The 23,725-nt window shown below is 31.7% G+C and overlaps 1 protein-coding gene across 1 annotated transcript in view; it reads right to left on the reverse strand.

Moving 5' to 3' along the window:
- LKRSDH (lysine ketoglutarate reductase/saccharopine dehydrogenase) overlaps positions 1-23,725 on the reverse strand; it is a 316,693-nt gene that overhangs the window by 129,524 nt on the left and 163,444 nt on the right. Inside the window, exon 11 of the mRNA XM_085960429.1 lies at positions 6,516-6,687. Coding sequence (XP_085816555.1) covers positions 6,516-6,687 — 172 coding nt within the window. The remainder of the gene's footprint in view (positions 1-6,515; positions 6,688-23,725) is intronic.

The following is a 23,725-nucleotide window of genomic DNA, read 5'->3' on the forward strand; positions in this document are numbered from 1 at the left end:
TTTGAAAATACAAAAAAACTCAATTTTGACCTACGATGAGCATGTACCCCCTAAACGATCAAAAAAATTGTGTTTGATAGAAATGTCATTTTGACACTTATATTGATTTCCATAAAAACGCACGTATATATTAATAATTTAGTTATTAGGACCCTAGAAACCAATAATAGTGGATTGGATTACGGATTTCATACAAAACAGAATTAACTGAAAATGAATTTAATTCCACTTAAAACTGGCTAAAAGTATTAAAAAATCCATTGGCATCATGTTCTGATATATTCTCACAGTTTCAAATTTCTAGCTAGTCGGGAAGTTAGTTAAAATCGATTGCCAGATTTGTACCGGATAAACAACCACCGGAAAAATAAGAATACGACCTAATAAAAACGTTGTAAAATGGAAAACCATTCAGTGATGAAAAATATAAAATGAAAGAAGAGTGGTTTAAATGCTTCCACGATCTCTTTGAGAATTTTGAAAACAAGGGAAAAAATATTCAAAGAATAAAAGTTATGCCTACGGCTAGAAATATGGTGAAAGATAGAATATCAAGAACTCGATTGTAATTTTTAAACTTTTTTAATAGAATTCTTAAAAAACATTTTTTTATAAAACTTTAAAAAAACTTTTTTTTCACCATGAAAAACTGCTCGTCACGTCGGCACGTCAGACAGTCGAAAAATATTATTTGGAAAATTTTGGCACGCGTACGTAAAAAGGTTTGTCAACCCTGCCGTATACACAACCGACCCTTCAGTTTGCTGCTAGCCAATGTTGTTGTCGCTAACTAAACACCTGAACTGAAATACTTACTTCAACCGACACCCGATACTGGAACTACAAACTCCGTTGAATTACAACTTTGTAGTACAGATGCTAATTATTGCAATGTGATACTCCGGAAATCTACTTTGCTAATTATATCAGGAAGATACGATTATATTAACCAGTTCTAATGACAAGAGTTCTAGTCTAAACTTATTGATCATCCGATTTACGCCTTACTATCTAAGATAATATTTACGCATCGTGGCCACGTAGTAATAGTATAAATAAAATAAATATTTTTTTTTATTTATAAGTATTTTTTTCCAATATTTAGGACATAACTCATCATCATAATATTACGGTATTGAAAGAAAGAGTCTCAATATTTCAAATTACTCGCGCAGCAAAAACAAAACTTGATATCTAAAAAAACAAAATTACCATGACATATTGGCCTCTATGGGGGTGGAAGTTATATTGACTGATTTTTGAATATGCTAATACTACTACTAAATAAAAAATATATATTCTTTATTTAAAAATCTCTTGTATATATAGGTACTTAATAAATGCATTCAAATTATTCATTGCAATCGTCTTTTTAGTGAGTATTTGCACCGATAATTGGCACTCTACCCAATTGCATGTGTACGAAACCAGTACATGATATTACTACATTTAGATTATTGATTTTTGTTTACAAAGCGTTTTTATTTTGCATTTAGAGTAGTAACCACATGCAATTATTAACCCCGACCTCTTGCTGCCACCATGGTGTATCGGTAATCTCACTAACAGCTGACATCTTTATTGTTAATATGTACGTCATATAGAGTGTAATGACACGAGTATCTGGTATGTAAGTTGATACATATTTAATTTAAAATACAATAATATTTATCAATTCGAGAAAGAATATAAATTATATTTTCCGCGTCACTTGTACCCTGTGCGGTCCGTAAAGTATTATTATTAATTTTATAAATTCAACGTAATGGTAAAAAAAGGTTATACTTCATTGCTTTAAAATATTTTTACCTATGGATATCCATGTTAATCTCTAGCATACATAAATGGAGCTCTATCTACATCATTAAAAATCATAATAATCATACAACGCTCAAAAATATAGTCGTGAATGTCCTTGAGAATCGTGTGGTTTTATTTAGAAACCCTCAGACCTCTTATGTAGAAGAATATTTTCAAGTATTTTTTTTATAAAATTCCTGGCCGAATTTATTTTTAGCCTATTGTCTTTCACTTATCCCTACTACGGACACTAGTGATACAGAACCCGCGATCCGCCGTTTCACTTATTAAATTAATAAAATATATATACCAAAATCGTGCTTAGCTTAACATAATAAATACATTATGTTACCAACAGAACAATGCATTACCAAAGCATGCGAGGACATAGAATATTGTGCTTAGGAGTAATTTGACATGAATATGTCCCCTTAATTTTTGTAAATTTGTAATTTCACGCGGCTTCCACCGCCGACTGACCATAAAAATATAAATAATAAATATAACCTCCACTATTTCATTATTTTGTAGGCTAGGAGAGATTTATGTAACTATCTTCTTAACTTCTCATATATAATTAAGCATGTTGTAGTGTTAAAGTCTTGATATAAATCAATACGATTTCGGCCATGCGTGAATAGAATAGACTATGAGTTTTCATTTACCACTTCATCTGAAATTATAACATATTATTATAGCTCTTTGTCATCCATTCAAAGTTAACCTGAACTCCAAAGAATACAGAACTAAATCGACTAGATAATCAGTGAAAAAGATTTCGTCTATTCATATTTACATTTAAGGTATATTTTTTAGCAACAATAATATCATTGATATACGCTGTTTAATGTAAACAATTCAATCTTAAACCTGATTTTTTTCTTTTCTAGTACCTACACAGAAATGAAGCAGAGCATATATGTTTTTTGTACGGTTGCTATTCTCGACTACAATTTTTATCCGGCCTATATTGTAGTGCTGTTCCATTCCCGGTGCCACTCCAAGTATGTTTTCTGTTAAAACTATCAAACCTCACACTAATGTGCTATATTTGTGATAGTATTTTTGCATACTTTCTTATTCGTAGAAGACGTATACGGATATGCCGTTAGCGTGACGAGCACTAAAACGTCTTCAAGACATGCAACGTCGCTTTATGAGACTAATGTATCATTGTAACTGAAGTCGACCGATTTTTAGTCACCAATTGAGATCAACATAATTTCAGGCAAGCGTTCTGCAGAATTGATACCCACGTCTTCCCAAATACCAGTTTCCCAACCTTAGTATGATGGCTGCATTATATTAGTTGGTTAAGGTAAGCATTTCCTTTCCACCTTCCTCTCCATTCTCACTCACTTGAATGCACATAATATAATACAACAACATCTAACCCAAAAAAAGTGTATTTAAATAAATATACCATTTCAAATTATCCAGTAAATAACTATTCCCGTACAATATTCTTTCAATAACAATAAATCGTGTGATATAAATTAACCTTCACGTTTTCCTGGTGTCATAATTTTATTGATTCAACTCCCCTCCCTTCCTTATGATCCCATACAATACAGTCCACTAGTTCAAAAATCACAAAAAAAATATTAATTTTCCCCTTCCGATAAAAAGGTTATACGGCACTACCATACACTCACGGTGGAAATTATTGGGGCCTTCCGGCCTTTTTTACCGGGGCTTTTTACGGTAATTCCGGAAGCGAAATTTATTTCACTCGGCCAAGGTTAGTTTTTTTTCGCCTCAGATTTTGCGATCTCATTGTAGCGAAAATTTATTGACACTTCGTTGAATAATTTAAGAGGATTTATCTTAAACCAACAGCCCGAACGGGAAACCTATCAAAATGATGGAATCTAACAACAAAAAATGAACCTTTTTTCAATTATCTTGGAAAAGTGTGTCTACAAAGTGACAGTGATCAAATTTAAAAAAAAAGTTACATTTTTCAAATATTATAACAATAATAATTAATTCATTAAAAATTGCGTTACCAGGCTGTGTACTGACTAGCTTCAACAACTGCCTTCTTCTATTCATAGTTCTATCCATAGGCTGTTTTTAGTAGTCATAAGCCTCCCTATTCTGCTTTTTATTTCAATAAATGGTGTTACTCTTTGCTAGCTTATTGTCATTGATACGGTATACATAACCAAGCTATTACAATCTCCTCAAATTACTAAATACTACGCAGTTTTTTTCTTTAACTTAAATTTAAGTTTGCATACTACCTAATAATATTCATTTTGCATGATAAAGCTTCATTTCTGGCCGGTTTTAGTTTCCTGCCAGAGCCTCGACACAACCTTATGACATAACGATACATGCGTAAAATGACAATTCGCACCGATGGAATCTTTAAGTTACATTATCTCATAGAAGTAGATTGACGATACCCATATTTTGTACCTGCCTATGTGGAAATTAACCACAGAAATCAGACCGACACTATCACAATTATCAAAAAAAAAACGTTGTAGAGTCCTCATTAGAATCTGAATCTGAAGTCCAAATTACTATCTCGGTAAAACAAATAATCACTGCTGACTCACAATTACAATATCTCATATACAAAATCGCAATATCAAAATATTATTAGATACCTACATTATGTACAATTTTTTTTCAATAAAGACACGCATTGATATGTATGAATCATTGTTAATCACATTTATATGTTTGTAATATTATGTTAACGCCTACGATGGCCGACTGGCTTACGATTCGATTTATACTATCGTGGGTCCCAAGTTTGAATCCTAGGTCTGACAAATACACATATATCTTTTCAATTTGTGTTTGAAGTCAGAGTATGAACCTAATAGGTTGGGCAAGTGGCGTACACCCATTTCTAAACAAAACAAAAAAACTGGTAATGCGAACCTATGTAGAGGCCTATATAAAGAATGGACATGGTCAAAAGAAGAAGAAGGAAAAATATGTTTACGAAAGAATGTAATTCTCAATCAGCAGCTGTTGATACCTTTAAGCGCAGTTGTTTAGGGGAGTATTTTTAATTTTCACATACTACGTCTGCTAGTAAATAAACACTTATAAATACAAACGCTGGAGAAATGGTCTGCTAATATTTTAAAGAATGATTCTGGGGCAGGTATTTGGAGTCAAAAATGAAGATGGAGTATGTCGCATACAATATAGCTACGAAGTTTAGGAAAAATTTGTTGAATCCAACCCATCAGATTTTTTAAGTCTGACTAAAATTAGCTGGTCATGTCCAATGAATAGATTTGAATCGACCAACCAAAAATATTTGACGCAAAACCGACTGCTAGGAATATTAAGAGAAACAAGTCGCCGAGGTTGGATAGCGTAATCTATGATACGCAGATTGATATAAGACCACAGATAAGAATGGGGAAGGAAACAATATGAAGTCAGTTCTCGCCTCAGCGTTGCATAATAAACGATCGCGGTGATGGAAAACACTATGAAAAATTACATTTTTTGACGATACAATTTGTGAAACATAATATAAAAAATGTAAAATCCATGATTGTGTATTTATCGTTTACTTCGCTAATTGCTACTCTAGGCACCGAATACAATGAAAAATTGCCTCATGAATACTTATGGTACTTATACCGGCCCAAAATATTGATATCTTTTATGCGGCCATTGAAAAAACTACATAAAAGTAAGAAATACTTCGTATAAATAATTCTTGGTTTGTTTATAATTCTCGATGTTTTTAGGTATAATATAAGATGATTTTATCTATATGTATAAAGTATATCCCAAAGCGCATTTTGATTGATTTCTATACTAATTAAAGAATATGAATTTCGGTCCCAACGATTTCATTTTTGTGTCTCTGAGGTTTTTCAAAGTTATTTATATCTTATATTAAAGAATGTAACATTCCTAAATTATGTTTATATTCAGCATTAAATGAAATTTTAATGTTATCTACATGCAACATATTACAGTAATACACCAAACATTTAAAATGTTATTTGTACCCACATTAAAATGGATCATTCACACAACTATAAGAATATTTTTTACACTGGAAAGGATTACTTGGCTTTAATATTACCATTGATTTTTACGTAGGGTTTGGTTAGGTTAATAACCTCAACGAAAAAAGACGAATTAGACCCAAGGTTTTATTTATAGTATTCCATATTCCATATTCCATATTCCATATTCCATATTCCATATAACACAACCAACTTATGTTTTAGTTACAGTAGGTTATGTTAGGATTTGGTTTAAATGAGAATTATAACATGAATCCAAAAGTCATCAATAACAAATAATGCGACATTTACAAGATGAAAACTATCAAAATATACATTTGTAGGATATTTTGAAATGATTCTTGTTCAAAATAAATTGCAAAATTTGCATTTAATTATATTGGAACGATCAATTTGAATATTTAAAAGAGCTTTATCAATGTATATTTAGTGCAATAAATTTTAAATCATAATAATATAACGGTGCTTTCATTTTAAATGCAGAAATTTTTCATACTATTATAAACTACTATGCAACATCTTGATATTATATTATGGAGATTGTCAATATAATCCATATAAAATAGTCGAAGGATCAATACCCGATGGCATTGCATTAGTGAATATACGTCGTATATTTTTTTATATATACGAGAATTAGATAATATAACGTGATAATATTATTAAGAGTACTTAAATAAAATTGTGCAATAAACTCACCCCATGGACAGAAGTGCAGAACTTGTGATCTTCGAGCGGCTTTGTGGCATCAGATTTCATGATATCAAAAGCATAAGGATACAGGAGATCTCCAAAGTGATCAGTGGCCTCCCGGGGAAGCTGCGTTGGCATATTGTCGATCGAGCACACCAGTACTCCGGGGCCTTTGAAGCTGGAATCAAACATAAATTTGTATATTACCACCAAACTAACGAAATGAATCACTAATTATTAGAGTCAACCATCGTATTCTGATCGGTAAATCATTGATTTCTTATTCGAGGAGGACTATAAAAACAACATAGCGATGCTAAATATTGAACTAATACAAAACTTCGTTGCTGACCAAGTTGAGTAAATCGACTTAATAGTTAAATGTGTCATTCTGAATTCTTTTAATTAAGTCAATAATTAATTACGGATATAAAAAACCAAATTATTAATTACCATACATTTTAAGGTTATGTCTATTTTTTATTTTAACTTTCACAGAAAACCATAACAAAAACGTTTTTATGCCTCCTGTAAAATTTGATTTGTGGATTATACCGTTTTTTCTTTCTAGAGTCGATAATATATTTTTATAACTAAAAACCTGAATGTATTTATGATTGTTTTACTATCACACTACTGTTATTGTTTGTATCATGACCTGTTATAGTATTTAAAAAATATATAGTAAGAAATACTGCCTCATTGTGACTGTAACAAATTATTGCCATAACCATAACATAATATTATCACGTAAATAATATGTAAAATTATGTTTCTAAATATAAACATTGTTGGTTGTTGTTATTGTTTGTTGGTTGATATAATACCTACTACGAATAGATCGAATGATCTTCACAAAATTATTAAAGATTCAGGTACTTAATAATTCTATCAAACTTCACAGTTGATTGAGAAAATCGAATTTGCATGTTAAATTCACAAACAATAATGTTTCGCATAATAATAATTGAACACCGCAAATCCAAATTTAATTCCTTACTGAACCTTTTAACATAGAATCATCGAAACCTTTTAAGTATTTTTTGCAAACTGCGAAATCTTAATATCCAGGTATGTTATTACATACTACAATACTGTATATTTCATTGTTGATAAAAACATATTCTTTTCACTTTGAAAAATTGGTCGAACTTACTATTGGGTGATATAGCATGTTAACAATTAATATCGTGTGAATTCTATCTTAACATAAGATTCGGATTGGTGTATATTTATAACTTTATCAAACATAATTTTTGAGTATGTCTAGCTATCACATAGTATTAAATTTATCAAATTATAATAAATTTAACATTTCAGACTCGTTTTTTAACATGTTTGACATCACACTACTCAGTACTTCCATCACTATTGAGCAATCAAACTGCTAATAATTCTAAATTCGTATTATATAGTGACCATCTATCGACGAGAAAAATAAATAAAAACTCGCCATTGGTAATGCAGTTTACTTCATTGTTCTTTGTAAAATTGTAATGTAAGAGCCAGTCACACTTTGACAATTCATCATTAAACATGAATTAAAAACAGGTATGTGTATTTAATATTCAAGTATTCTTCCACGAAATAAAAAAAATTAATTAGTAGTTGACCAAAACAACTACACGTATTTTTAATTCAAGCTGATCTGAAAAAAATCCCAAATCCGTTAATCTATTTATTTTACGGCCCCGGGACTGCCAATTAAGAAACTTCGTATTTTATCATCCAGTCCTTGTCAAAGTTGCATCAGTACACTATAATACATATTCCATTATGGAGAATACATAATGATAGATCAATAATAATTATATAAAATCTCTATTCAAAACCCATCCAAGGGTGGATGAAAAATATCTAAATTCTTGTTCAATATTAAGAACTTCATCTTGGTATCTATAATAATTTAGGAACATTCCTCATACTATAAGATAACAGACAATGATTTGCTAAAGTCCCCTTATAACATCCGTACCTAATCCCATCATCATTTTTTCGTGCTTTTCAAAATGTCTCCCATTATTTTTCGGAGCCAGTGTAATATTATAATACTATGCACCTATAATTCAATTTATAACTACACCAACATTATTTTCATTTGTGTTGTTTAAATTTGAACTACGCAGAAGACGCGTGCAGTTTTTAAGCATTATTTGTTGGACAGTATAAAAATATTATATAATCTAAGATTGGATATATTATATTAAAGAATAGTATACACTATTTATACACCATTCGACGCCAGCAGGTTATTCCTGTTTACCCAGAGAGCGCTCTAAGATAATTCGCCAAGATATCGAAATCTGCTTATTACACGTCGATAAGACTCTAATCCACGAAGGATCCAAATCCAACATACTCCTCGAGTTCACTGCACTTCCGCTCTAATGAACCCAGTTATGGATTCTCCTTGTGGACCCTCATTTACAAAGACGGATGCTTCTACAGCTCGGGGTGGTTTAGACACGCCTTGGCTGCAAATATGTTCATTTAAAACGATGCGAATAATAATTTGAACTTGAAGCGTTCATATAATTCTGATGTAATAATACGTGAGTAACTTGAAAAGGCATTCTCCTAATGATAGCGTGACAAATTTCCATATACTTTTCCAAGAAATGCATTAGTAAGAGTGTATATTATGAAGAATTATTTCATTTGTGACGTACTGTCACAGACATAAGTAAACACTTCTCATTAATCTAAGAATTAAGGCAATCATTATGATTAAATAAAAATAAAAGACAATATTAAGTGGTTAATTATTCTACTTAATAGTTTACTACAAATAAATATTGTCAACTGATACAAAATGTCCATTTACCACGTTTGATCCTAAGAAGATCATAATATAAGGTATAAGCCATAAGGTTTGTAATGACAGATTTTTGTTTTTACCAGAAATGGATGTTATCCACTTGCTCAACCTATTAGATAATATATACTCTGACTTCAATCACACATTCAAAATTAATGTGTGTATTTGCCAGATCGGGTCTAGGACGATTCGGCGACGGGACAACTGGGCGCTCCGCAATCTAATGAAATTCGAAAATGAATAAACGTTCGTGAATTATATATATTTAATATGTATTATTTAATTCTTGGCGAGAATTTCAATACACATACGTAAATAATGATTTAATTGTGCATATGTTTTAGTTCAGTTTTATGAAGCGTCAGGCATCAATCTGTAATTAAAAAACATTATGTTAAGAGCAAAATTAATTATTAAAACTACTAAGTAGTAGATAGAGACTCATTAAACTTCCTCTTCAACTTTCTGTATCAAATCATAACGAACGTTTATTTATCTCATTAATGGACGTTATTTCATTCGACAGTGTGAGGCCCACGTGTCCTGGCGTCCAGTTATCCCAGTGCCGCCGGATCCAGGATTTGAATTTGGGACGCATGATCCACGATATTATAAACCGATGCGTTAGCTGCATGGCTAACGTGGGTGTGTAATACATTTTATATTATATTTTAAATGCAAGATTATTTTTATTGAAGACTAGTTGAAGTACCCGGCTTCGCACAGGGTCGCTTCGTGGTTATATTTATCTTAGATATTTAAAAAATAATAAGAGGTAATTATTTTTTAATATTAAAATATCTGTGTAATACAATATGGCAATATGAAAATAATTCTAATAGGAGTAAAGGTCAAATAAAAGAACACTAAATTTAAATCGAATCCAAAATATGAAAACTTTATTAATGTTATTAATATGTAGTAAAAAAAAAATTTGGATGGAACAAACAAACAACAAACTTTGTATTTTATATAATACTAATTTAGAAACCTTCACAGGTGTGCGCACAACAACTGACAAAAGTTTCATCGCAATCGGATGAATGGTAAAGGAATCCATACGAATAGAAGAAGAAGACGATGGTTGTACTAATTCAGTAACCTTTGCGGGCGTGCGCAAAAGAACTGGTCAAAACTTCAACGCAATCGGATGAATGGTATAAGAACGAATGCAAATAGAAGAAGATAGAATAGAAGAAAAAGAAGAAGAAAATGGTTGTATCAATTCAAAAACCTTTGCGGGCGTGAGCACAACACTTGATAAAAATTTCCTTGCAATCGAATGAATGGTATAGGAACGCATACGAATAAAAGAAGATGGTTGTACTAATTCAGAAACCTTCGCGGGCGTGTGCACAACAACTGGTCAAAATTTCATCGCAATCGGTTGAAGGTATAAGAACGCATACAAATAGAAGAAGATAGAATAGAAGAAAAAGAAGAAGGAAATGGTTGTATCAATTCAGAAACCTTAGCGGGCGTGAGCACAACATTTGATCAAAATTTCATTGCAATCGGATGAATGGTATAGGGACGCATACGAATAGAAGAAGAAGAAGATGGTACTAATTCAGTAACCTTTGCAGCCGTGCGCACAACAACTGGTCAAAATTTCATCGCAATCGGATGAATAGTATAAGAACGCATACAAATAGAAGAAGATAGAATAGAAGAAAAAGAAGAAGAAAATGGTTGTATCAATTCAGAAACCTTTGCGGGCGTGAGCACAAAAATTGATCAAAATTTCATTGCAATCAGATGAATGGTATAGGAACGCATACGAATAGAAGAAGAAGAAGATGGTTATACTAATTCAGAAACCTTTGCGGGCGTGCGCACAACAACGGATTAAAATTTCATCGCAATCGGATGAATGGTATAGGAACCATATGAATAAAAGAAGATATAATGAAGAAGAAGAAGAAAAATGTGGTTTTTATAATACAAAAACCTTTGCGGGTATGCGTACAACAACTGACGAAAGTTTCGTTGCAATCGGATGAATGGTATAGGAACCATACGAATAAAAAAAATAGAATGAAGGAGAAGAAGAAGATGATAATTTTTATAATTCAGAAACCTTTGCGGGTGTACATACAACCACATACCAAAATTTCATCGCAATCGGATGAATGGTATAGGAACGCGTACGGGACAGACAGACAGACAGACAAACATACATTCATTTTTATATACAAGGTATAGCCTATACTCTTCGCGCAAGTGCAAGCAATAAGTTGACAAAGTTTTATCGCAATCGGATGAACGGTATGGCAGCGCATAAAACACGAACAAACAAACAAATATTATTTTTTATATTATTGATATTATGAACAATAATTATATAACATTCTAAGAAAATCTCTGCTTATTAATTAATAAACTAAATGTATCCACTTTTTTCAGAAAACATTAGTAATCGTATTAAAAACATACAGCCAACACATCATTTTATTATGATGTTTCAAATAAATATTTTTTACGTTCAAGCTTGGTAAGAAACTTCAACAAAATATTTAATCAACATAATTCTCAGAAATATATCAAAAGATTAAAAATATTTTATTTTAGATACCTACCTATTCATTTGGAAATTTTCTATGAAAAAGTCTCGTGAAACACCAAGACTTTTTGTATTTAACCAATGTTTCCACTTGACAAAAAACTGGGAGTTTAATAAACGCTTTTCGCATTCTACTAATAATACCGGAGTCAATCAAAATTCTGAAATTTTAAATACCGTCATCAAAATTCCAAAATATCTGTTATGTTAACATACGGTGGTGTAGTTAGTAGGGCACTCGTCCTGAAGCCGTAGATGCAGGTCCCCTCGTCTGACAAAAATTACATCAATTAGATGTTATCAATGTGTTTAATAATCACCATCACAAATTTGTCAAAATGGCGTTTCTCCCTTAAGTTATATTATACCGCATAGTTTACTAAAACCCTCAACGTTATATTATAATATCAAAATTTAAATTTCATTATTTTTAGAAACCTCCAATGTCGAAACCTAAACTATTTGCCTATTCAACGACTAATTCATAAAATTTAAGAATATTAAATGTTTACATTGAAAAAATATAATATGAAAACACATCTGAGAAATATACAACACCTAGCAGGATTCGAACAAATACCCTTCGGTATTTGCACCCATATGCACTGACCTCTATGTTATACGTGTTTTATCTAATTACGACAAAGTTAACTAATGATTTTTACAATGCTTTCTAAATTGCGTTACTTATTAGCAATCGACATTTTGTATTTTAAATTAAAGTATTGAATTACTTTAATTACTAACCGGTGTAAGGATTGCTCAAAACTTTTGTTATAACATACTTGCACTTGCTAGTAATATTATCCTGCTGGGTGTTGCATTTTACGTAATTATGTATGTACCTACAAGATGTCTTATTTTAATAATAATATTATATACAATATCAAATGTATGTAGTCGTCACAGAGCTATTACAAACCCTCAATGATAACCATCCCTCTAATATCATTATACTACCGTCTATATGGTCGAACAAGAACTTCTTGCCCGCGTGTTAAAACTATGAACTAACAAGCCCCCCATTGCAGTTAAGTGCACTTTTGTTTTCAAATGAGGAACGCCCCTAAATTTATTATTTCATTTTACACTTCTGTGGTGTACGGATCTATCAATTTATGTAATTTGAAGGTTTTTATAATAAAAAATATGCCTAAAATGATCAATAGTGATGTTAAAATTATTATTAGTAAACTTTTGGTTTATTGCGAAGAAGAAAATGAGTCGCATCTAAAAAGAGAGCCGATACATTATTTAAACACGCATTGCCGTCAAGACAGGTACGTCACTGAGAAGTCTTCTATAAATGCGACTACAGCAACTTCCTGTTGTCGACAAGATCTTGTTGTCTGACAGTACTCACAATCATAATACAATCCACCTTGTAATAAAAAAATATTGTAATTAGCAGTTTTTGTCTTTGCTGTAGAATGTCATTTATGGCACATACACAAGAAGTATTACGAACAAGTCAGTTGCTTAATTAAATCAAAATGCCATTATACTAGTCTATTTATTAATACCCAAATTATTCATTAGCATGGTGACCCAAAAAACTGTTTCGTAAAAAAAATCGATCAAACATTCACGAAAAAAAACATTACAATATGAGCCTATGAGCACAATGAACGCACGTAAATACACGTTGAACAATATCAACGAAACTGGTCCACTTATTAAGTTCCATTTGATACAGCCCCCATATAAACGCCATCAAACATAATGATTTAATAAAACCCCACGTCCTGTAGAGCAATACGAAAGATCAATAAATTTTATCGGGCCAATAATTTGTTCCTGGTAAAGGTCCGCGCTTTGTCTTATTGGGCTGTATAAGCCGGGATTAGTGTGCATAAACCAATATATTTTATTGATGATGGAAGGTTTATGAAAGCCTTACATGTTGCATGTAATGACTGGCGTTTTCAAATAATACGCAACCTGCCTACGGATTATTTCCACGTCGTATCTATTACTCTGAAAGAAACTTTTTAACACGGGTTCCTAATCTTTTTCAAGACACGCCTCCCATTTATAAGACCCTTAATTAGTAATTTACGATACTCCATATTTTTATTAGTGATAAGTGACCTTTATTAAGGTAAGGAAAACACATCAAAAATATACTATCATAAAATAAAATATAACATATGAATTACCATCACATTTTCTTTAATTTTGCTGTTTTCTTCATGTGGATCATCCATCATCATAATTTATTAACTTTACTGGTCTATATTTTAATCCAATGGCAAAGTAGTTTTGCCCTACATGAGGTCTGGTCAATCTGACTTTCTGATAGGTCTTATATTATAATAAAATTCAAGTTTTCCACATTGACGCACTTCCGCTAGCGTCACCATCTTGAAAAATGGCACACAAAATCTTTTTTTTTTAAATACTTGTTCACCAGTGGTTTTGACAGGTTTTTGTGTATATTTTTTAGGTACCAAACAAGTAGCAAGCACTACACGCCGGTGTACCACAAAGTGGTGAAAGCCCCCAAATTCTTCAGTTTACGATGAATAATATGTCCGATTTTTAAAGAATGTATTTTATAATATTATACAATATATTATTAAAAGAATACTTTTCTTTATTTCGAATAAGTATACGGATAATTTTTTCGTTCTGTTCGTTGTCGAAAAATTCAAAACATTCCGCAGAAATACCACATTTTAATGACATCAATAAAAACATAATGTATCGGTGACCAAGTAAAGTAAATCGACTTCAAAGATGCGATTATAATAAATTTCTACATTACTATTTTTAACATTTTGTAAAATAAATAAGGTCACGTTTTGAAAAATGATACCATATTTTTATAATGATAAAAAATATTATTATTTCCTTATATTGTGAGAGCTTCAGAAAGAACACGTCAACCCAATATAATATTATGGTTGTTAAGAAAATAAAACATATAAAATAGACATAGTATAATATATTACACGGCCATGGAAATGTTAGGAAAAACTCCTATTTTATGCATACATAGGTATATTCAATATGGTACTGTTAAATCTGCACCTAAGTATTTTTTTACTTATGCGTATGTTATTTTTTCTTAATTTTTAATTTAATCCACAGCACCTCATTTGCCTCCAGTATACACCACTTAATACCGTACAAAATATGGAGAACATTAATATTTTGGCAAGCAACTATTTATATCTAATCGAGACTCCTCAATCCTTCCACATAATATAATAATTGCTCTCGATGTTAGTGCTCTCAATTATCATGTAACATTAATATACAAACTATCCAAAGGGTACAATTAGTCCAATACCTAGACAAATTAATATTCTGATATATTTTTCCCAACAATGACTATATTTTGCCTTTTGTGAATGGTACCTATCTCATCCATAGCATCAAAGCAGGCAAGAGAGGCTTTCGCCTTCCATATTATTTTCATGCTGCCCTGATACGCGCTCTGAACTAATTAATTGTGAGATGATTTATAGGTTAATTAATCGTCATTTCGAGCCCCGCTGGAAATATTTCAATTCCCAACAATCCAGATGAGCTACCTGGGCCATGTTTAATTTAACAGATATTCAAGTTATCTTAATTATTTTCAAATAACTCTATTAGCTATTTATTACAAAAAAAATTCATTCGGGCGGATCTCATTTAGTTACTAAAACAGACACACAAGAACACATTTACAGACACACAAAAAATAAAATTAAAAATAAGACAAAATTATTAAACAAAAATGATAAATAATTACAGTAGAATTTGAAATACTGATCAATTTTTAACTAAACATTTTTTTAAGTTGTTTGTTATTTCTGATAAAATGTCACTCTACTTAAAAGTCATTAAAGACCAACTCAACGACTTTTTTACAATTAATAAATTACTTTGTCATATTATTATTTTTTCAATGCTATAAAAATGTAATTGGTATTATTAACTCATATAATAACATAATATTCTACATAAATGAGTGATAAACAGTGGCGTAACAAATGGCCAAAATCCCGAAAGCCTAAATCCCGAAAGCCGAAATCCCGAAGGCCGAAATGCCGAATGCCGATTTTTTTTTTGTAAAACAAATGGGTTTTTGTCTCTCTTGTAAAATTTGCGCTATTCAAGGTAAGTGCTAAGATTGCGCAATTTGTTTGTATTTTTTTATTTTTTTGGTATTTCGGCCTTCGGGATTCCGGCCATTCGAGATTCCGGCCTTCGGGATTTCGACCTAAACACAATTTTATCGTGTCAATCTGTTTTCCGGCGGTGACAATACATTCTGTCAAAATTTGGGGGCGGTCCGTTTCTATAATGCCGGCGCTCCATTGGCGAGCCAAAAATCGGAGGACAATAAATCGTCCAATTTGTATATGCTCTGCTACTGATCAACGAACGAATAAAAAAGTCGAGCTGTCAAAAGTCAAAAGTTTAGATTATCGTATTGTCTTCCGATAATCCTACAATGTTGTGTTATTTATATTGACTTGCATAAAATAATATAGCTGTGAAAACAACAGAAGTTTAACATTTTCTTTTATGAATTTTATAAATACTTACAAATAAAAAAATAATTGATAAATCTCTCATTTTCTAATGTGTAAATTAACAAATTAATCAATAAAAATGTTAAAAATAATTACAGATTTTTTTGGTCCGAATGATTGCGTATTAATGTCAAATCTAATTTACGTAGTGATCGACGGACGAAGTCTGGCAACTTGGAGAGTAAAATATCCAATATGTTTGAAATCCAACGAGCCTGGTCTGAGGATTAAAAAGTCTGCAGAATGTAAATCGTCTGATTTGCGTGTTTCATTTCTCATTATAGAATAATATATTAACGTAAAATAGCGTCTCACGTTTCATGAATCATGCAGTCATTTAAAATCTTCTATCATATATATGAAAATTATGCAATTGCTCATATGATTATTGGAGCGCAGGCATTACCCCCCGGTTTACGTGGGTTTAGGAAGCTCATAAAGTTCTTTAATTGTTGATAAATTCACAATATAATATAGCCAATACTCTATATAGTAATTATTTTGTCAATACTGCCAGTAGTTACAGTGAGCAAAAAAAAGTGTTTTATAATTTTAAATGAACCATTTTCTTGATTTTAATATTCGCAAATATATATAAATAGCTTGTTCATTCCATGGTTGAAATCCTTTTTACGACAGTCTGGTGATTTGAAAAATGAAAGTAGATGACGCAATAATAATTTTCAACATAAAAAAATTTGTACTTTTATATTACTGGTTTCTACCTACATCCTTTACAATATATCATGTTTTTTTTCATTACGAAATAACCAATAACTCATATTGGCTTTCATATTTCTTTACAATACGGCGATAAACATCAATTGTTGTGTTGAAACATTATAAAATGATTGTTGAGAAAATTATAAAAGGATAACAAATGCTTGACAATTTTTCAAATACCTGCCCCCACTACCGTCACGCGTCAAATAGTTAACACAACTTTCCACATTAGCGACATGTCTCGACATACCACAAACAAACCAAAGGCGGCCATAGCATCATTTCAAGTAAATTTTAAACGTTTTGTTTTCTTATTAGTGATGAGATTCTTATCAGTTATCAGAAAAAAAAATTATATAATATTTTTATGTCATTATGCTTTGATCGTGTGCATTGTGTAATAAAAGACGAAGTTCAATACAATAATAATAATAAGAAATTGTAAACAATTTACTGATAATTTGCATTTAAAACTATTATAATTATTTTAACGAGATATTAAAAAAAATAGAAATAACAAACTTTTATTTAAATGTTTAGCAATAAATTAATGTATACTTGTATACTGTATAATGTATTGCATAATATATGAATACAATAAACCAAAACCGAACATTTGTTTATTCAAATGCATACTGTATGTATCATGTTTTGTATGTACCATGACATTTACCGGCAAACTATATTTTTTAAGAACATTATTTGGATATCGGTACTAACAATTAAAAAAAAACTATTTTAAAATGTGCGTTTGTTGGACACGTTCATCTTATTATTATATTTCTTTAATTTCATTCTTAATATCATTGATAATAAATTCTTCGATAAGTTCTTTCGAAGATCAAAATATAAAAATGTTCATAGCTATTTCGAAATAATTTTAGTATTTTTACCATCATACCAGAATTTGACCAGAATTAAAAAGATTTCAATAATTACACATACCTATTTAATTTTTTTTAGAAAAAATTGTATTTTTAATCAAATTTAGATTATTACTCAAAAATCTTTATGTAAACTTAAAAAATATATCAATAAAATACAGTGTATCTATAAAAATTGCATTTAAAACAAACGAAATTTTATCGGGTTTTTTAATTGTAAGGTTTTATCTTTGATCATAATTTCTATTTTAATACTTAATGTTTTAAATATATTGATTTATGCAAACACTTATTTCTTTAATGGACAATGTTATTTCTATGAAATTGCATGTTTAATAACATACGACCGCTAGACATCGCTAGTTGCATTACATCCCCCTATAATATAAACATAAAGATGGGCTTTTCAAACTTAATATTATGATTTCCATATGTATGCCACTGCGAGAAAATCGTACAGTCGCTAAGGCGAACCGCTCGAATTTTCTTGAGCCGGCATAATTTTTTCAAACGATAAGCATTGTAAAGTTTTCCAGAGGTTGGTCGCGCACAAAAACGATGAGAAAAGTTAGGCGCGTCGCAGACCGAACACGCTCTCGTACACAATTTCGTTTTTTAGTTTTTCATCTAGACACAGTATTAAAAAGTTCTTTATCTTTAAAGTTTCAACGAGTTAAATATTCATAGGTTATATCAAGGCAGGCTTATATATTTTGCTAAGCTTTTGAGCATATTGAAAGTTAATGCAATTTCAAAACAAATTAATAACCATTGAACAAACTAACCACTTATAGTATATGTCAAAATATCACGAATAATGTATTATACGAGTATATTATGGCGATAGTAAAAAAATAAATAGTTATATAACAGGTCACAGTGGAAACGGCAAGGCGTCAATCCACGCAATAGTTTCTAGTTTCGTGAATTAGGAATTAGTTAGTGGACTGAATCTTACCACACTCGCAAAGTGAGAACACTCTTCCAAGTCTTAAGTATGCATCATATAAGAACACGTGAAATGTCCACACCGGATTAGGTTCAAACACACGCTATATTTGCGTGGAAGCCGAAAGCCAAGAATCTCGTCCAGCGGATCCAAAATAAGCAGGAACCTCCTCAAGCCGATGCTAGCCAGCCATGTCACCAGGTATTCTCCTGCTTGCTCTCAAAATCCTCTCCTGCACTCCAGAAATGATTCCTAAAGCGAAAATGTTTCATTGGTGGCGACGTTATGAGATTTTCGTTGCTTAAAATTTTCTTTTACGTCCTCAATGTGGCCATGTTACGCCTTACCTTTGGAAGAAGTATCCTTAACAGCACACCTCCCCCCCCATGAAAGTAGCGTAGAAGATAGGGTGCCAAAATGCATATATATCAATAAGCATAATAAATTGAGTCCATTAATTATCATTATTTGATCACCAACATCCCCCTCCCATTCCTCCTTTATCAGTTCTCTACCAGACGATCGGCACGCATACGGCACCAATGAGTTTTTCTGGACAATATACTCATGTCCAAACACTCCCTGCATTGAACACACCGGATGGTAACGTCTGGCGGATGACATTGGATTGTACGTACGGCCATTGACAGTGACGTCCCTAGATAAAATGCTGCTGCTAGGCAGCGCCAAAATGCCACCTCATTTTTTTCTACATTATTTTTAACATTCTTTCACGAATACAATATCTGAGAAATGTGTTGTACTATCAAATATTAGACTAATTATTCGAAAATCTTCACGTGTTGTTTCTGGTCACCAAAGACGTCGAAGGGCAACGGAAGTAAACTAGATATCGCGAACCCGACAAAACCAGAGAGCTGATTTTTTTAATGGAAAAATATTTTCGTTATTACTAAGTTTAGGTTATTTATTTAAGTTATTCTATATATTCCAAATGATTTTCCTCGATTTTCCGCCCTTCAGTAATCAGGCAATGTCCTATGAATACATATTATTGTGTTACAGTTCCTTAAATTATTCCGTATCCGCAATACCACACAATGCCTAATACTTAGATCTCAGACTCACTTGACAAACGCACCGCAAGTTACCGCAGATTTCCGCAATCGAACGCGTTTTTGCAGCAACTTGCGGTGCGAGTATTTCCTTACGATATATACGAAAGCTTTCATTTCAAAAAGTTTGACAAAGGTGGTGGCGCAAACAGCCGCCATGCGACAAACATACTCTCCGGCGCCGGGAGGAAAGGAGGAGTAGGCTGATGAAAAAAAACAAAGCATGATTTACGACACGACTCATGACATTCATTGCGACGCTGCCGATACTAGAGTGGGGGGAGGGTTCCGTGGTGTGACCACCAATTTGACAAATTGGATTATGGAAAAGTAATTGACAAAATGATTTATATCGTTTCACAATAATGATAAATAGTATTTTTTTATACATACATCTGATAATTTATTTAGTACTTTAAGGCTGTAAACATGACAGGGCTTAAACAGGCACGTTAGTAAAAATCAAATTAATACCAACAAAAACACATATATTTATGGTTTCAACCCCAGAAAAATGGTACAAATCCACAATTGATGTGGGATTTGCAAGATATTTAGTCTCTATATCATATTTTATTTATCATGAACCAATTGTTCCATTTTTATATTATCGAATAAAAATGTACGTACTAGTATAAAAAAAATATGTCATCATAATTCCTTAAAAACGTCTGCCACCCCTGCATGCATAGCAAAGAAATTTCATTTCCGCTGGGTAGGTAGTGTTTACATCAACAAACCACTATCAATGTTTAAAATAAATGACAGTGACGTGAACAACATTTTTAAAACATAAATTCAATTTTTATCGCATACGCTTATTTCCAAATGCAGGGATTTTGATGTTAAATTATTCTTTACTAAGCCGTTCAAATAAGAATCATAATAAATACGTCGCTAATTTTTCTAACTTCCACTTAAGAGCGTACATAAGTGAAACGGCAAATAATTTTCAACTGTATGTGGAACGAAATTACGGCCGCGTTGCCAATCGGAGAGCGATAGTCGAGGCGTCTGCGCGTCGATTCGTATTGTCATGGTGTCGGATGAAAATATTCTTAAATCGTGTAAAGATGACTAAAAAACTTTACGTATGTACTTAAAAAAGAAAACATGTCAATGAATATACTATTATTATTACGAATATAATAATAAACATAACATAAGAAGGACGCATGTTAAATTTTTATGACAAATTATATTATTTAGTTAATATAATAATTTCGTTCGCCTCGCGTCATTTGCACCCGCGACCCGCAATCCGCGCATCGCCTAGTCACGATCTTTTTAGACCATGCCTCAGCTGAGGTATAGCCTTAAACGGTTTAAGGTTGGTAGTTCGTTGTTTAAGAGCCCTTAAACACCTTAGTTTGACTATGCATTTTGCACTTAGTGGAAATAAAAAAAAACAACTTATTTATAACTATTATTCTTTTTGGAACGGCTTAGTTAAGGCAAGCTTATTGTCGACATCTCTGCATTTGGCCATTTGTTATCATTATTAATATTCCGTTGAATCGTTGTCACACCATTTTCCGCAAATCACATTAACGGCGAGGTATTGAAAATATTCGGTAACATAAATTCCCCGGCAGTTTTCTTTCATAACCCTCCCCCCCCCCTGCGTACGAGGCCCAAAACAGCGAACCCCCACGCCGCAACCCCCGTCCCCCTATACGACGTCCCGCTGCGAATATACGGATAACAAGCGCAGCGACAACAGTTAATATTTTCATCTCCGCAGCGTACCAAGTTTTACATTTATTATTAATTATAACAATAGTGTTGGGATTAATTAATTATGATGTCGTGCTCGGCGACGCGCCGAACATAGTTACGCCCGAGCGGATCGATGTGTTTAACATAACATACGAGTAAGTAATACAACGGTTTAACCCAGGGGTAACAAGCCTGTGTCCTTTTAGGATTACAAGTACGGCTTTTTGACTGAATTCAAATATTACAAAATACATCCTTTTATTTTAATTAGGTATAAAAAAAATGTTAGATTATGTTTATATCATTTTAGCGCGTTTTTCCATATAAATTTATAATATAATAAAATCGTCATCAAGGTACCTAAAAAGCTACAGATGGAATTGATTGAGCTCTAAGTAGATGATACTTTTAAGTCATTGTTTAATGCTAAGCAAGATTCAATTGAAATATGGAAAATGCCGTAGAATACCTACGTCTTCGGTAACATTCTCGTAAAATGCTTTCCTGCTTTTTAACCACATATTTCTGTGAATCTATTCTCCTAATATTTAACCCTAATCAAGACACGATTAAGGTCACAATTAACAGATACCCATTTAGAGGATCAACTGAAACTGCGGACGTCTACGCTGCAATTAAATATCCCAAGAAAAAGCAGATACAACCCAGCCATTAAAAGTTTGACATTAAAGGAGTCAAATTAATAGTTTTCAATAATTTTTAATATTTATTATATCCGTGTATACTATATGTATATTATTATGTGTGTACATTTTAAAGGGTGCCTAAACCCATAAATAAATTAATTCCATTGTTTTAATTGAAATAATACTACAATTTATTCGGTTAGTTTTTAAAATTCAATTAAAATCTGCGAAAACCAAGCGACCTATAAAATATCTAAAATTATGCAATTAAATCATACATAACTTTGGATATGTTATAGATAGAATAATATTTTTATCTAATATAGTTTGGTTTAGATAGGGCTTAATGAATTTAAAAAATGAACCAACAATAATACATACAGTCATCCCTCGATTATTTACGCGGTCGAGAATAAACACTTAAAAAATCCTTTGGAACCTTATCTACCGCGTAAATTATTGAGGGATGATGCATTTTTATGTATGTTTCTTAATTGCGGCCTTGTTTGATTTAAGATAAATGAATGCGGCCTACCGACAGAAAAAGGTTCGTCACCCCTGGCTTAACCTTTTGCATTGTGGTGTAACTAATCATACGCCGTTACTCAACTATGATTTTACTGTGTTACAATATTATGACTGCTGTCATACTAGATTCAGATTTTCGGTGAAAATATTATTCCATTTTCGAATTCATGTTTATATGCTTTTTAAAGCGTTGCAATAATTATTGAAGGTGGGTTACAAAAACCACATATTATGACGTCTAAACTGAAATATTTTACAGAAGAGCAAAAATACTCCTCCTTTATATCTCCTTTTTGTGAATTTTGATTTTTTGTTTATGTACAATAATAGTGCGTCTATTTTTCAATAATAAGTAAAACTTATTTTTAGAACTTTTGAAGTACCTATTCGAAAAATATATAATATTATATAGACAGATATTATATTAATTTGTCATATTATGATGTATTTATAGAAGCTCTTTTGACAAATGCTTTTTTTGCTGGAATCAAAGAAACTTTAACGTCTTTTTACTCGTGGTAGGTATGTGTTGTTTTTTTATGAGAGCATAGACCACATTATTTATATAAAAGTTAAATATAAATATCTTCTCTTTTCTATTAGTTATATTTTTTCTCAGAAATGTTTTTAAATCAAATTATTTTATTGTTTTTTGATAGTTAAATAGCCAGTTCTTTTACTAAATCTGAGTAAAAACAGTGTGTCTTTATTGAATTATAACGATTGCAACAAAAATTTACCAAATGGGGCTTGGCCATTGTACTAAAAACAGCATACTAC

The sequence above is a fragment of the Rhyacophila brunnea genome, unplaced genomic scaffold, assembly GCF_057557595.1.
Source record: "Rhyacophila brunnea isolate RB1 unplaced genomic scaffold, BYU_Rbru_1.0 scaffold_11, whole genome shotgun sequence".
Classification (NCBI taxonomy): domain Eukaryota; kingdom Metazoa; phylum Arthropoda; class Insecta; order Trichoptera; family Rhyacophilidae; genus Rhyacophila; species Rhyacophila brunnea.